General features: G+C 34.6%; 2 protein-coding genes across 2 annotated transcripts; one reads left to right on the plus strand and one right to left on the minus strand.

The window, feature by feature from the left end:
* Positions 1 to 413: 413 nt before the first annotated feature.
* Positions 414 to 4,989, plus strand: LOC103484276 (GTP-binding protein ERG). Its single transcript, XM_051088505.1, has 8 exons — positions 414 to 1,092; positions 1,504 to 1,593; positions 2,254 to 2,399; positions 2,646 to 2,804; positions 2,890 to 2,960; positions 3,501 to 3,604; positions 3,686 to 3,825; positions 4,487 to 4,989. The coding sequence occupies exons 1-8, from the start codon at positions 595 to 597 to the stop codon at positions 4,569 to 4,571; spliced, it is 1,293 nt and encodes a 430-aa protein (XP_050944462.1). The 5' UTR covers positions 414 to 594; the 3' UTR covers positions 4,572 to 4,989.
* A 717-nt stretch (positions 4,990 to 5,706) lies between these two features.
* On the minus strand, positions 5,707 to 13,579 carry LOC103484277 (CBBY-like protein). The gene is made up of 11 exons (XM_008441273.3): positions 13,222 to 13,579; positions 11,743 to 11,792; positions 11,584 to 11,647; positions 10,465 to 10,513; positions 10,287 to 10,355; positions 9,313 to 9,374; positions 8,293 to 8,373; positions 7,963 to 8,117; positions 7,778 to 7,862; positions 6,564 to 6,707; positions 5,707 to 6,059 (listed from the first exon to the last, which is right to left on the minus strand). The coding sequence occupies exons 1-11, from the start codon at positions 13,482 to 13,484 to the stop codon at positions 5,957 to 5,959; spliced, it is 1,125 nt and encodes a 374-aa protein (XP_008439495.2). The 5' UTR covers positions 13,485 to 13,579; the 3' UTR covers positions 5,707 to 5,956.
* Positions 13,580 to 14,813: the final 1,234 nt, after the last annotated feature.

Raw genomic sequence — 14,813 nt, forward strand, 5'->3', positions numbered from 1 at the left:
AGGTTGATTTCGTAATTCAATTTCTTTTTCATATTTTTCTTTTAGGCATAATAAGAGGTTTGATTGAAGATGCATCAAATAATGAACAACCTTGTCAATATCCATAAATTTCAACAAAAGAAAAAAAATAATTATTCTAATGACAGATTTTTTTCTAAAATTTTACCAATTCTATTATACCTCATCATTTATTGCATCAGAGAAGTTTTTCAAAATAATATTTGAATAAAGAGAAAATTTTGTAATATAAGGATCAGGTTGCACTATACAAAAAAAAAATAAATATATATATATATATATATATATATATATATATATATATATATATATATATGTTATGTAAGTTAAAAGTAAAATTTGATGAAATTACAAAATTTAGGTCTAAAATGAATTATAACTCAGAAGGTTAGGGTCAAAATTGAAATTGAAATCGAAAGCATCGCTAACTGAGGAATAGCATTTAGGAGGAGTGAGCTTTGTAAACCCCAAAAACCCCGACGGCAGTGAGCAGCGAACACCCAAATCCTCTGCTTTGCTTCTTCAGTTCATATCCTTCCTTCCTTCTTTCGTTGATGCTTTGAATGAGATTTTGAGATGAAGGCTTTAAGGGCTCTGAGAATAGCCACCGCCATTCCTCCTAAATCCCACCGGGCTCTCCTCCTGAATCCAATCTTTTCCCCTCGATGTTACTCTGCTCAACCTGAGCAAGACGATTCCAGTCACAACCCTACTCTCTCCGACACTGAAAATGCCCCCGATTCTGTATTTGATAGTTCGCAGTTCGATATTCCAACCATGGATTCAACTACTAAAACCGAGCCTGACTACGGTTGGGATAAGAAATATAGGTCTAAAGCCGACCAACTGATATTTGGGAAAGATTCGGAGGGAGTGAAATACAAGTTTATGGAGGAAGAGGAGGAAAGGCGACGGAGAGTGCTTGCCAAGTCTCTGCTTGAGGCGGCCTTGGAAACTGCTGATGATGACGAAGAGGATGGCGAGAGAACTGTGAAAGAGGAAGACCAGAAGTCTCTGGCAGTTGGGATAATTGGCGCACCAAACGCTGGCAAGTCCGCGTTGACTAATTATATGGTTTGTTCTTTAAGTTTTCAAGACTCTTGACTGCACAACTGCAAATTTTCGTCTGATTTTTGAAACTTACGGTTGCTTAGAGCATGGAAGGTGTTTTTTTTTATATGCTTACCTTATCTTTTATTAAAAATGCTAGTTTGATATGACTTCGTTTGTTGCAAATTAATCGGATTTGTGGAGAATTTTTGGGTTGTTATTCGTCCTTTCTAGCTTTGTATACCAAACGAATGGTTGTTCGTTTCCTTAAAATGCAGAACTGCCTCTTTCGCCTCTTTTAGTCGGAAGTTTTTCATTTATTTAGTTTTAACGTTTCTTATTATGAAGGTGGTTATGTGGAAGCAATCAGCTTTTATTGATTATGACATGAGAGATTGTAAGTAGTAATTTTGTTATGTTCTTTTTTTTGTTTAGGTAGGAACTAAAGTTGCCGCAGTTTCACGGAAGACGAATACCACTACTCACGAAGTCCTAGGAATAATGACTAAAGGACATACCCAAATTGTATGTAACTTATTTTTATTTATCTGCAACTATTCAATTAGGAGATGTGTTGCTACTCTTTACCTAGTGCTTCTAGTTGGAGTTGTTTCTCAATATTTAGTAGTCATCCTAGTGTTTTCACATTAATTCATTGGAGAAGTTGTTAATCATCCGTTGCTTTTGCGATGGAGCATAGAAGCTAAAGTGGTTTCACCTTTTCAAATAGAATGCATTTGCCTGTATGAACATGATCTGGTACACAAGCTATAGCTGTGTCGTCTTTCAGGGATTTAGAGTAGTGATGTTACTGTGAGAAGAATTCAAGTAATTTTAGTAGGATTGAATGTTTGTTGGAGATTTATTGGTTTCACCATAGGCATGTTGAAGGTGTTCGTTTAATTTAATTTGATTTATTTTTCCATATAATGGCTCCTTTCGAAACTAAATTCAATTATTGTCAAAGAGAGAACGATATGTAAAATCTCATTTTATGCATCTGGAAGAGATTGATCTCTGTTTTTAATTTATCCTTCAAATAATTTATGTTTCACGATTAGCGACAAAGGTCCTTTTCCTTTGAGATATTTATGAGAAATTATTGCTCTGTGTTCTTTCTTTTTTTTGCTACAGACTACAGAGGTAGTTAATTTGGGCTTTTTCTGATTTATTATGTCAATTCAGTGTTTCTTCGATACACCAGGGCTAATGTTAAAGAAGAAGGGATTCCCTCATAAAGATATGAAAGCTCGTGTGCAAAGTGCTTGGAGTTCAGTTGAACTTTATGATGTGTTGATAGTTATTTTTGATGTTCATAGACATCTTGCAAGGTTGGTAGTAATTTCTTCTAGTCTCATTATAGAATATAGGGTTCTCAAATATGAAACTTGGTCACCACAAGCTTACAACTTTTCCTAGTTTTTCCTTGAATGGTTTAGAAATTTTAGAATTACACCAGAACTTTTCTTTTTTTCCAAACTTCTCTTTTGTTATACTTTGAGTTGATTCCAGCTCCATTATGCTGGTATTGTGGTCAACCTTGATGGTTTAGCAGTTGACTCTTGGACTTTGTTTAGGCCTGATTCGAGGGTGGTAGGCTTGATCAAACGAATGGGAGCATCACCGCATCCAAAGCAGAAGCGCATATTGTGTATGAACAAAGTTGATTTAGTCGAAAACAAAAAAGACTTGTTAACAGTTGCAGAACAATTTAAAGATCTTCCTGGATATGAAAGGTATTATTGGTTCTTGTTTCAGATAGTTGACTCACTTAGAGGCTCTTGAGCATTCGTTTTCACCGAGAGAACCAACTTTGTATAGGTACTTCATGATCTCGGGGCTAAAGGGAGCTGGAGTAAAAGATCTTTCAAAATATTTAACGGAACAGGCATGTTTCCTATATGTTCACTGCTATTATTCAGAGGAATATACCTAACGAGGATTCTCCACCTGATAAATGAATATTCCAAATGGTCTTCAACTCATCTGTGCTTGAACTAAGTTGATTTATAGTTTTTAAATTTGAAAATTAATTCTTTTAATGGTCATGCACTTTAGTAACAGGCATGCTTTCCTATTTTTTCAATGCTACTGTTGTGTTTTAAGAAAACTAATGTTACGAATTTATTTTTTATTGTAACAATTCTATACTTGGAGGGATTTGTTTTAGCAACACTTGTAGTTCATCTTCATGTTCATTGGTGGTTTGTGCATTTAGCAACATTTAGAGGCTTAAATATAACAACTTCTTAAGTTTTGAAGGTGATTGATCAAATTAAAGCTTTGAGGTTTTGAATGTAACGACTCCCTATAGTTTAAGGGTTGCTTTATCAACTTTTTCTATCTTTTATTGTCATTGGCACCACCAATTATTCTGTTTATTCAGCTTAGACCTGCATTTAAACCTGGCTTACCCATCCTATTTTAGGCAGTCAAAAGACCTTGGGATGAAGATCCATACACTATGAATGAAGAAATGATGAAGAACATATCACTTGAAGTTGTCCGGGAGCGGTTGTTAGACCATGTGCATCAGGTGGAGATTAACATCATTTCCTTTTGTTCTGAGTTGGCCAAGAATTTCTTTTTGGTGCGTAAACTTTGTTTCTAATTTCAGGAAATTCCTTATGGAATTGAGCATCGCCTGGTTGATTGGAAAGAATTTCGAAATGGTTCTCTTAGGATCGAGCAACACTTTATCACTAACAAACCAAGTCAGCGCAAAATTCTAGTGGGGAAAAACGGCTCAAAAATCGGGTAAAGTGATATAAGCCAACTTCTATAGTTTCATCATTGGTTTTTTTTATTTTTTTAATAAAATGAAATTCCCATGGGAAATAAGAGACCCAATGTGATGGTTTTTTCCATATACAGTTTAAAAGTCGTCTGTAAAATCTCCAAGGACATCTTTTAGAGTGATTTTAAAATTGTTAGGTTACTTTTTATCTTGTTTAAAATCGCTTTGAAACATGTTCTTAGTCATTCAAAATCTATTTGTGTGAAAAATTTGTTTTTAAAAAGTGTCAAAAACATTAAATTGAACCTGGCAAAAGTTATTTAAATCATTTCACTATCACTTTGAAACATAACTTCAGCTTAAAATTAGAATTGAGATGGTCTATTTTGATCTAACTAAAGAACTTAAAACTTTCCATCTAATGAGCTTTGATCTTTTTGTAATCGTCAATACCTTTCGAATTGGGTTTATGTCAAGACTTCTCTCACTTTTTGCATTCAATTGAATTTTTTCACACTTTTTTGTTTTCCACAAACGAAATATTAATCTTTAGTTTCCAGCATTCCTCTAGTTTCGTATCCATTTGTGGTTAATAGAGATCTCCATACAATAATTGAATTCCAACCATGGTAATTTTGGTCACCCTAATCACCACATGGAAATCCTTGTTCTGAATTTCAGGAGAATAGGTGTTGAAGCAAATGAAGAGCTAAGGTCTATCTTCAAGAAAACAGTGCATCTCATCCTCCAAGTTAGACTTAAATAATGCATCTGCCTGCTTCAACCAATTGAATGGAGAAAACTGTAGTTCCCCTTTGTACATATACAAAATTGTTGTCGATTCTCCCAAGTTTGCAGATATCTTTCACTTCTTTAACTTATGGTGGGCATGAAGATGGAGGCTTCAAACACGTTTATCAGTTTATTGTTTTAGAAGGATGGAAATGCATTTTGAGGAAGAGAAGATTGGAGGACATTGTTCATCGGTAACTTTGATCTATAATTCTAGGTTTTTTTCCCCATAATTTCATAGAAAGAAGTTTACTTTTTGGTCTTTATTACATTGTTGTAATAGTAAGCATAATGCAAGGTGTTTCAATTTTCAAGGGACAACAAGCATCTTGACTTTGGTATTTAACAAACTAGGCTGATAATCAATTTTATTATTATTATTATTATTTTAATTGTTGATTTGATTTCTTTAATAATGAGCTTAAGCCTGGTTGGATGAGATCCATGTTGTGGCTTATGTTGATATTGGAGCCCATAGCCTATAGCCTAAGAAGTACACGCCCATTTAACCCCACCAAAAAAGAAATTGTGAATATGTTGTGTGTGTATATTTGAGATTGTGAATTATTACCCTTAAACATTGAAATAACAACAATACAACTCATGAAAAGTGAGATATTTAAGTCTTGTTAAAAAGCTAGATGTGACGACCAACGTCATATTTTAATATACTTTCAACCATTAAACTTTCACACTAGTAGTTTCCAAAAATGTTTTTAGTTAAAATATAAAAGTACGGTTTGGTTTGTTATATGTTTCAAATTACTACAAATCTAAAATAGCAAATGTTGAAGTTGGAATAAGATATTTGAACGAGACTTGTAATTTGAGTTTTAATTGAGATAAACATCAAGTTTCATTTTATCAATTAAATCTCTGCCTACCTGCACAAATCAATTTAGATTTTCAATAAGTACTTAAATGGTCCATCCAAGCTATAACATCATTCATTTACAAATTGCAAGAAAAATATCAACGAAGAGAATTATTCGCTAATAAGACATAGATATAAACTATTCTCAGAGTCGTCATATTAATTCAGCTGCCTTTTATAGATGTAATAAAAGATCTTAGGGTTTTCGAGTTTATATCAAGGCCAATTACGCAAATAAAGATGAAAGAGTTTTCTTTTTCCCATTATATATTTTATTTCTTCATATAATTCTCTTCTAAATAGAACCCTTTCTTTTATATTCTTTCACCTCATTCTTCAAGATTCAAAATTCCTAGAATTTAAGCCATAGCCATACATGTACGAATGAAATCTTGACAAATAGTCGTGTAACAGTCGAAGACATCTTAATTCTTAACACCGATTTAACGGTAATGTAGAGGCAGCACAGCAAGTAACACTGAACCTCAAGACCAAGTCTTTTGCCGTAATTTGGTAATGGTTAAGCCACCGACTCCAAAGCCATCCATTATAGCGTTTGCTGAAGGGAACTCGGCTCTTGATGTCAAACTACAAAGAAGCACGCATGAAGTTGTTATATTACAACTAGAATTGCAGATTAAGTTGATTGCTATAAACGATATGGACAATAGTTTTTCTTTTTATTCAAGTCACGCCCAACTCGAGCAAAACTTTTCCTTCAGGATCAGAAACAAAGTTGACAAGATTATAATCGAGGAGTCTAGCCTCTTAGAGTAATGTAAATACTACTTTTTTTATATATCGTAATGATGGAACCAATTTGGTAATGTAAAAAGCCTCGTCAGAAGTACCAGATTGAAAGCACTTCTCATACGAAGAATGAAAGTCATTGGGTCGCTTAAACCCAGAAAATATAAGAGTGATGGAATGTGTCGACTATGAGTCATTTCAATATTCAATCTAGACCCTCGATGATATATCGACAAGGAAGAGGAAGAGGAAGGAGAAGAGGAAAGGAAGATGGCATTCCAACAGTTTTATTCAAGAGTCATCGGGTCTATCCTAGCTCAAACCAATAACATTGGGGATTACCTGCTACGGAGCACAACACGTGGCATTCCAATGCGTTCGGCTCCATCAATCCCAGACTGGGTTCCTGCAACAAGGATGCAATTGGAAACAGGTGTGCCCGCAAGTTCTGATCCAGCACGCAATGCACATATGATCTTGTCCAAACTTTAAAAAGAAAAAAGAAAAAGTCATTAAATAAAGCACGCGATAATGCTTTTTGTGATCAAAATATATAATATTAAACATTGCTGTCAAATAAATCACCAATTTAATTATTTACAATAAAATTTATAAAATCTCTGCACATATCACGATCAAATAAAACTCGAACATGAGAAAACATTTTAAAAACAATGGAGTATTTACTATTCTAAGATTCTCGCCATCTGAGAACCGTATGATTCTTGGACCACATAATGAAGATACTAAAAGTGTCCCAAAAATACTACAAAGTTCGCTACCAAGATACACTTGCATGTACATTTAAGTTAATAAGGATGAAAAGCATGCACAATACGTATTTCTATGCAGAGGTGAAATAGAAGGGGTTTCCAGGAACCGACATATCTTCTTTCTACAACCATAAGTGAATTGAACCATCGGTCCATATTGGTTGCTTCTATTGCACCTCTATTGTGGCATTGTCTTCTAACACATTAATTTTCGTTAGAGGGCATTTTGTACGACAGAAGGTGAAAGCAGCTGGGAAACTAAGTTCAAGAGGAGATGATGAAAGGTTTGTGCTCTCTCTCACTTGGTAGCTTGCTCTCCATCCCATGAGATCAGATACCAGGACCGGTAAGCTGTAAAAATCCAGAACCTTCTGTCTGCTTAAACTCTATGACTTCTCGAAAATTGGCGATCAAGCTAAACCACAATGAACCTCTCCAAGAAATTAAGGCTAACAAAAGAACTCCTTCCAAAGTTTCGAGTCCTCAGAAATATATGTAATGTTATGTGAGTAGGATTTGACCGCAATTATCCACTTCTTTCTTCTCATATTCCTTTTAAAAAATGCATGTCAATTAATTCATTTAGATGGTGCATTATGTCTAGAAGACAAGTATTAAATGATTGCAGATCCTACATGTCATCATAGTCCGTTGGCCATTACCATCAAAACTATAATAAGAACAATAACAATAATTATAAGAGAGAGAAAAATTACAACAGGAGTAAAAGCATATCATAATATACATTCATCAACTTTATATTAAAAAAAAAAAAAAACGGACCTTTCAGATGAGGTAGTATTTATCTCAACACTCAACTTCAGCGCCGATGCAACCTTCTTGGCTATCCTTTGTTTCTCAGCAGAAGCTAGCCCGTCAAGGAAGAATACAGCCCTTCAGTACCCAACCTTCAATATTTAAATTTGGAATAACAGAAAGCATGTCAACCAACATTGAAAAGGGACAACCTGCCTTCATGGCTTCTTTAGCTAGTTCCTCTTCCAAACCTGACTGGTTTGCTTGACTACGCACAAATTCACTATATAAACTCTGTCTCGTCTCCTCATTCCCAACAATCTTTACTTTGGATATTCTCTCAGGTCCAAGCTTATTGATGATAGATCTAACAATTAAGCAACACATATTGGAAATCATAGCATTAACATTGAGATTATAAAATTATAAAAAAAGCAAACAAGCAAACGAGAACATTGTGACAAACATTCTGTAAATTGCGTGAAAGACTTTTGATCCAAGTTTTCAACTGTGATAATACTTTAATGGTAACAGGAACTTACCTAGCAATTTCTTCTCCACTCTTGCTGTAGGCTGTGAGAATAACCACAGGTATTCCCTCGTTATGAGCATCGTCAATGAAACTGCAGAAATGAAATGTAGCTCCTTTTAATAAAAGGAACAATCGAGAGTGGTTTGTAGATACAATTTGATAATTGACAACAGCTTCAGATATCGACTACTATTGTATGTGTAATCTTATTCAAAGTGAAGAGTAGAAAGCGACCAGCAACCATGCTTAACATGATATTGCACAATATCTGAAATGTTAGATGGGAGTTAAACTGGAGATGCACAACATGATATTGAGCACTATCTGAAATGTTAGTGTGAGTTAAACTGTAGATCATAACATTATATTGAGAAATATCTGAAACTGTGCCCAAAATTGTATCGTCCCTTACAAAGTTCCTAAAATTTATTAGATTGATAAATGACAAATGAGTTGCTAAGAGTAGTTAGTTTTCCCAATTTTCATAACATATCAAGGATAAAATCCTTAGATTTTGTAGAATTTCATAAGCCGAATTCATTTAATGAGGATCTTGATTTAGCTTAAGCTAAAATTTCTAATACGCCTGCCTAGTTTATCTCTCTATCTTCTGATGCTGCTGCCAAAAAAATTGATAAGCTACCTGTGACTGCTTCGGGAAAGATCCCACTCTTGCAGGTCATGGTCATTTGAACTAAATGAGCATTACTTAGAATAAGTCCCCCGATGACTTCATTAGCAATAAGAGAAGAATCAAGAACTTGCCTACCCTCCACAAAGGTGTAATCATAATCCATGATGATTGATGTAAGCACCTTCAACCATCATGGATTGAAGGTTGAATATATGGTTTTCAACAACAAAGGTGCTTCCATCAACCATCAAGGACTATCAATTTTTCAACACTCTATCCAAGCATCATAGGAAAACCAGATATTTCCACTCGAATATGAAATAGAGGCCTTCAAATTAAAAGAAGGTGGATTAACTGACCATGTACAGTCAAACAGGATGCAGTTCAGAGACTTACTCTTCAACTCCAGGCCGTAGAGGTAAACTTTGTGAAACCATTAATTCATCTGATGCCTTTTTCTGCCAACAGTGGATAAAAAAAATGTTTCTTCATATTTTAAAACAAAATAAATTAAATTAAAAATTAAGAGAGAGATAGATAGAGAGAGAGAGGAAGTGTTGCTAGCCTCAATTTGTATTGTTAAAATTATTAATCAAAAGAGGGATGCCAAAACAAATAAACATAAAATATAAAAGATTTCTGTTCTAAAAAAATAGTTACAGACGAAGTGGGGAGGATAGGAGCATGCAAACCAACTTATGCACCTGAAGAGATTAATGAAAATCGAAACATAGGACCTAGATGGCTAGATGTTACTGGCTAATCCAGAAAATTTTCGTTGTCAATAGACTCGATACAATGTAAAATTATAAGCATTTATATTCAAATCCAATATCAACTAGAACATAGATTTGTGTTTTAGATCACTAATTCACTGGCGGGTCCCCTCTTCAAGATGAAAAATCCCATGAGGTAGTTTAGAAAGGGATAAATAAAAGATACTTTTAGGAAAGGGATACTGTATAAATGGGTGTCAGTTGGGATTATCAAGGCTAGATGTTTGTTTTCTACAAGGAAGTTCTTTAATTATCCATTTTTCTTTATCATTCATCCAATTTAAAATTTTTGTCAAGTAATTCATGGATGTCAGGAATTAAAGGATGGCAAATCCTCACCAGAAGCTTTTTTACCAAGTACATTTCAATACACAGATTAAACTAGTGGTTAAACCCTCTGCTTGTGAGGTGAGAAAACTTAAAGATATATAGGTGCATTTTACAGAACTGAAAGTGTCTTTCTATAAGCAAATATCTTCAAGGAAAAAAATGGTTATAGACTTCTCTTTGAATTACCTGCGTAAGGGAACCTACTATCAAGCAACTTAGCAATAATTGCCCGGTATTTCATTCATATATGGTTTATAGAAGTACCTTTTCTCGCAGAACACTTTTAATAAACGATTCCTTCTCATTTGTTGGTAGTGAAGTCGGCCAACCAATCTATAATGAAAGGAGACACTTTGACTGACTTAAGTGTTACATAACCAAGAAAAAAAAGCAATGACCAGAAGTAATAGTTCATAATTCCAATACAAGAAAAGAAACTTACACGATTAAAATACATAATCAGCATCCGTTCCTCATTAGCAGCATTCTTCCTGTGATAGAAATTAATACGATTTTCAATAATCTCAACTCACAATAGTGATAGAGCCTTAACTAGAATACGGTGTGCTGCTGTGAAAAGTTCTGGAAAATGTAGATTTCTCCTCTTCAATGATCTTTTGTATTTTACTATAAATTGGCTGATAACCTCTTCTCTATTTTCCTTAATCATCTGTTAGAAGATGAGGCAAAATTTCTCTGGCTCAGCTGTATCAAAAGTTTTTTTGGTAGGTCAGATAAAAACCTCAAATTTTTTGTAGATATTTTGAATCTTTTATGGGCACCGTCTTTGTTGCAGCTTCCTGATGCAGGCTGCGTAGAGCTTTTTGTAATGATTCTCTAAATTATATTTTGACAAATTTGGAGGGCTCGCATGTAACCTCCCGTGGCTTAGGGGTCGCCTTTCCTCCCTTTTATCTTTTATATTTCTTTGATCTATAAAATACCTTGTTCCTTATATAATATATACACACACACATATACACAAACATCTGAGAGATTTACGCTAGGAGTGACAAAGGATCCCAAGTCACTCACACACAATCCCTGTCCCATACAAAATAACTCACTTTCACATGCACCCTTTGCTCTGACAAATCAACTTAAAGCCTTGCATAACCAACCTACTAATCAACGCCACAAGACTTTTTACTGAAGTATGTAAAATGGATGGAGGTTTTCCTCGCCTGTCAGATAGTTAATTTAAAATCCACCAACTTCAACAAGATATATTCAGAAAAGCGAACACAAGTAAATTTTGTTGGAGTGAAGAAATCAGACTTGAGACGGGAAAAAGAGAGAGAGAAGTTGCAAGTTTTTTTTTATGAGAAACAAATTTCACCAAAAAAATTAGAAATAGAAAGTTATAAGTTCGACTTAAATGTGAATGATCAAATATTGTTGCCATGGTTCAAAGTTTGATAAGTTTGAGGGATAAAAGTAAAAATAATCTTTAAGTTGCCAAATTTATCATAGATTCGATTCAAAAACAAGACAATTAAGAAATCACAATGACATCCTTTCAAAATATAGATAGATGAGATAGTATCAACAAGAGTTACACCTGACAAGGTCTGAATATACAGGTTCAGTCCAATTTGCACAGTCAAGTCCAAGCTTACGAAATGCTGTCAGCACAGAGTTAGATAATGATCATCCAAAACACATATAAATCCCAATTAAATTAACTATAGGATTCAGATAGGTATAACAATTTGAGCACCTTCATTGAAAGCTTGGCGATTAGTTGAGCGATATGCATCCACTAGGACTCTGGAAGTAAAGGAGAAAATAGTTAAGGGAAGAAACTCCAACCTTGCTTGACTTGTGAAATATTACAAACTTAAAAAGCATAAAAATATTGATTGTTTATTGTGTCAAATCACCTAGACAATATTGTCCAACAACCCGAACTCAAACCAATTAGCCTAGAGCCTATTGCCTCCCTGGCAACATCGCATTCACACTTGGCTTTTTTTTTTAGCTTTTATTATCATTATTTTTTCTTTCTTTCTCTTGGTTTATCTACAGAAGCTTTTATGGGCAACACTATCATCAAAACTTAAAAAGAACTTAGTACATATTGGATCAAGATTTTGTAAGAGAAAAAGGCTAAGTCGTCCAAATGCATGGTTAGAAAAATAAATACCTTCTTGGTCTACTTTAACAGTTGGATACAGACAAGGGCCGTTTTAACGTGCTTGGTAGATTGACGGGAACAAGGCCACGGCTTAAGATGAGTGATCCAGTACTTGATCGGTTCTTCTTGGTTAAAGCTTATTAGAACTGGTTGTTTATCTTCTATATTTAATTATTTCTTAGTTATTTTCCCCCACGTGAAGCGGCGAGGTTAAAACTGTCAGTTATTCCTAAGGAAGTTCAATCATTTTTCAAGTCTGGATCGGATATCTTCCCTCTCCTAAAAATAAATAATATTATTAAAATTAAAAAATAAATCAAAGAACTTTCCCACTTTCTGATTCTTTAACATTTATGTACCGTTTATGGTGGCTAACGTTGTCTCTATTGATGAAAGTACTTGTCTGGGATTGAATTCAGCGTTTTCTTTTCGTTCGGATCTACAAATGAGGGAAGAAAACCAATCTTCCGGTTTCCATACTTGGGCCGTTCGATAGATCGTAGAGGTCCAATAATTTAAGAGTCCTGTCTACCGAACTTCAGATGGTGTCCAAGAATGGCCTAAAATTTTCTTTGATTCAACATGCCAACAAGATAAAATGACGATTATGGTCAGGAACGTGATAAAACAAAAGAGCCTGCAGAAGTTAAACTGCAAGCAGTAACACGCTGAATTAGAAGTCTAAAGATATACTGGTGAGGTAAAAATGGTGGGATTAATCGTCGCAACCTAATAATCTAGTAGAGTTGACAAATGGTGTCCATCGGAAGGTTGTTTATGCGGGCAGATAACAGAAAATAATAATACTGGTAACAGTACAGAAGAGACCATAAAGCTAGAAACAAACCAGCTTCCTGAATTTAAAACAGAAATCGAACGGAGAACAAGAAGCGGTGTTACAGCGTCAATACGTCTTTGAAACTAAACACTGACTAGGTATTTGTCTAGTAATTATCCATAAAGAGAAGAAGCAGACTCAGATAAACCGAACAATTCAAACCACAAAGAATGAGTGAAAATATTGAATGCATGAATTAAAAAGAACAATTGAGGGAAAATCACCCTTCGACTTCGAGAAGAACTGCGAGTTCTTGGGGTGAGTCATTGTTAGAACGGCTGGAACTGCTGAAAGCTGTTAATCTTCTAATTCGTAAACTCGAGTTTACAATGAAATTGTAGCTTCTCGGGAAAACAGATAGACGCGGAGAAGACGGATAGAAACTGCTTGGTAGGTGTGTAGGAATGGCATGGGAGTATGAGCAATTGCAAGTTGTGGTTCTTTTGATAGGGTGAGTATAGAGCACGGAGGAGAAGGTAATCTCCATGGCAGTTGTTGAAGGTTGTAGAGCGCAGCTCCAATGACCTTCGCGCTGATTTCTCTACTATTTTAGTATTTATTCTGCCCTTTGCGAAAAAAGATCTGTCCACGTCCGCTCCTCGGGCTTTGGGAAATAAACACTTCCACCATTGTCGCTTACTGTGGAACGGTCAAATTAATTGACCAAATTGTGTTCGACTTTTAGTTATCTGAGAACAATAATTTAATAATCCGTTGGACCGTTGTTTATAAAACATAATTATAATAAATAAATAAAACATGGGATATAGAATTTGAACTAAGATATGGTGTATTAGAATTAGTCTATTGTAACGAATTTACTTCTCTGGTAGTTAGCATGGAGTATGTATAGGTGTAGTTGATTAGACTTTTTACATGATGTTCGAGGATGTTGAAACCAAGCACCTTCTTTTGGTCGTAACTTAAACCTAAGATTATCTATTAGAGAACATGAGCGAAACATGCACCATTAGAAGTTTTGTAAGCACCCATCTTGTACCTAAGATTATCTAAACAAAAAACCACAACCTTTTCAATATCCACGATGTGGGAAAGCCATAGAGGCACGTCATTAGTGCAACTACATAAACACTCAACATATTTAATTTAGCAGGCACTCTATGGACCACATAATTGCAATGCCCAAGAATAAAACAAAAATGGTCCAGAGATGTTTAATTTAAGAAGTTGGTCATTACGGTTGAGTTATGATAGTATGTATTTGATATGTAAATCATTTTAATTTTATCAGAAAAATGGTAAAAACTGCAACAAACAATGAAAAAACCAATGTACATTAATATAAACTACAACGAACGATAGATTTTTGAAATTGTAGTGATATTAGCTAATTATAATGTACAAAACAATATATATTGTAATAATTTGTGGTCACTGTAATATTGGATAATACAGCCACAAACTCAAATTAAAACTTGTCATAAATCACAACGCGTGGGAAAAGAGGAAAGCTCGCGGAGCAAAGAGCATGAACAATACATTCGAACTTCAAATTCAATTCCTAAACCATGGACATTCAAAAAACAAGTTTTAGACCTTCAAATAAAGCAAAAACTTCATCACCGACATCTGAATACTTATTGTCAGTGATGTATAATTAAAATTACTTTCAACCACTATGTTGATGGTTTAATATGATATCAGAGTAGGTCGTACAAGGAGGTATGTATGTCAAACTCCTACATTATCGTTTCCTTCCTGATTAAAATTGGTTTTCACTTGTTCGAGCTTTCAAATATTTTAAGTCCAAGCGAGGGGAGTGTTAAGCTTAAACTATTTGATGAACCGGTGGTTT

This window comes from Cucumis melo, chromosome 8, assembly GCF_025177605.1.
Source record: "Cucumis melo cultivar AY chromosome 8, USDA_Cmelo_AY_1.0, whole genome shotgun sequence".
NCBI lineage: Eukaryota > Viridiplantae > Streptophyta > Magnoliopsida > Cucurbitales > Cucurbitaceae > Cucumis > Cucumis melo.

Excerpts from the sequence above, each read along its gene's own strand:
- LOC103484276 (XM_051088505.1), top strand. The coding sequence starts at position 595 with ATGAAGGCTTTAAGGGCTCTGAGAATAGCCACCGCCATTCCTCCTAAA. Across the intron at positions 1,594-2,253 it reads CTAAAGGACATACCCAAATT|TGTTTCTTCGATACACCAGG; the intron begins GTATGTAACTTA and ends ATGTCAATTCAG. Across the intron at positions 2,961-3,500 it reads ATATTTAACGGAACAGGCAT|TCAAAAGACCTTGGGATGAA; the intron begins GTTTCCTATATG and ends TATTTTAGGCAG.
- LOC103484277 (XM_008441273.3), bottom strand. The coding sequence starts at position 13,484 with ATGGAGATTACCTTCTCCTCCGTGCTCTATACTCACCCTATCAAAAGA. Across the intron at positions 10,514-11,583 it reads GTATATTCAGACCTTGTCAG|GAAGAATGCTGCTAATGAGG; the intron begins GTGTAACTCTTG and ends TTTCTATCACAG. Across the intron at positions 8,118-8,292 it reads AGTGGAGAAGAAATTGCTAG|ATCTATCATCAATAAGCTTG; the intron begins GTAAGTTCCTGT and ends CTTAATTGTTAG.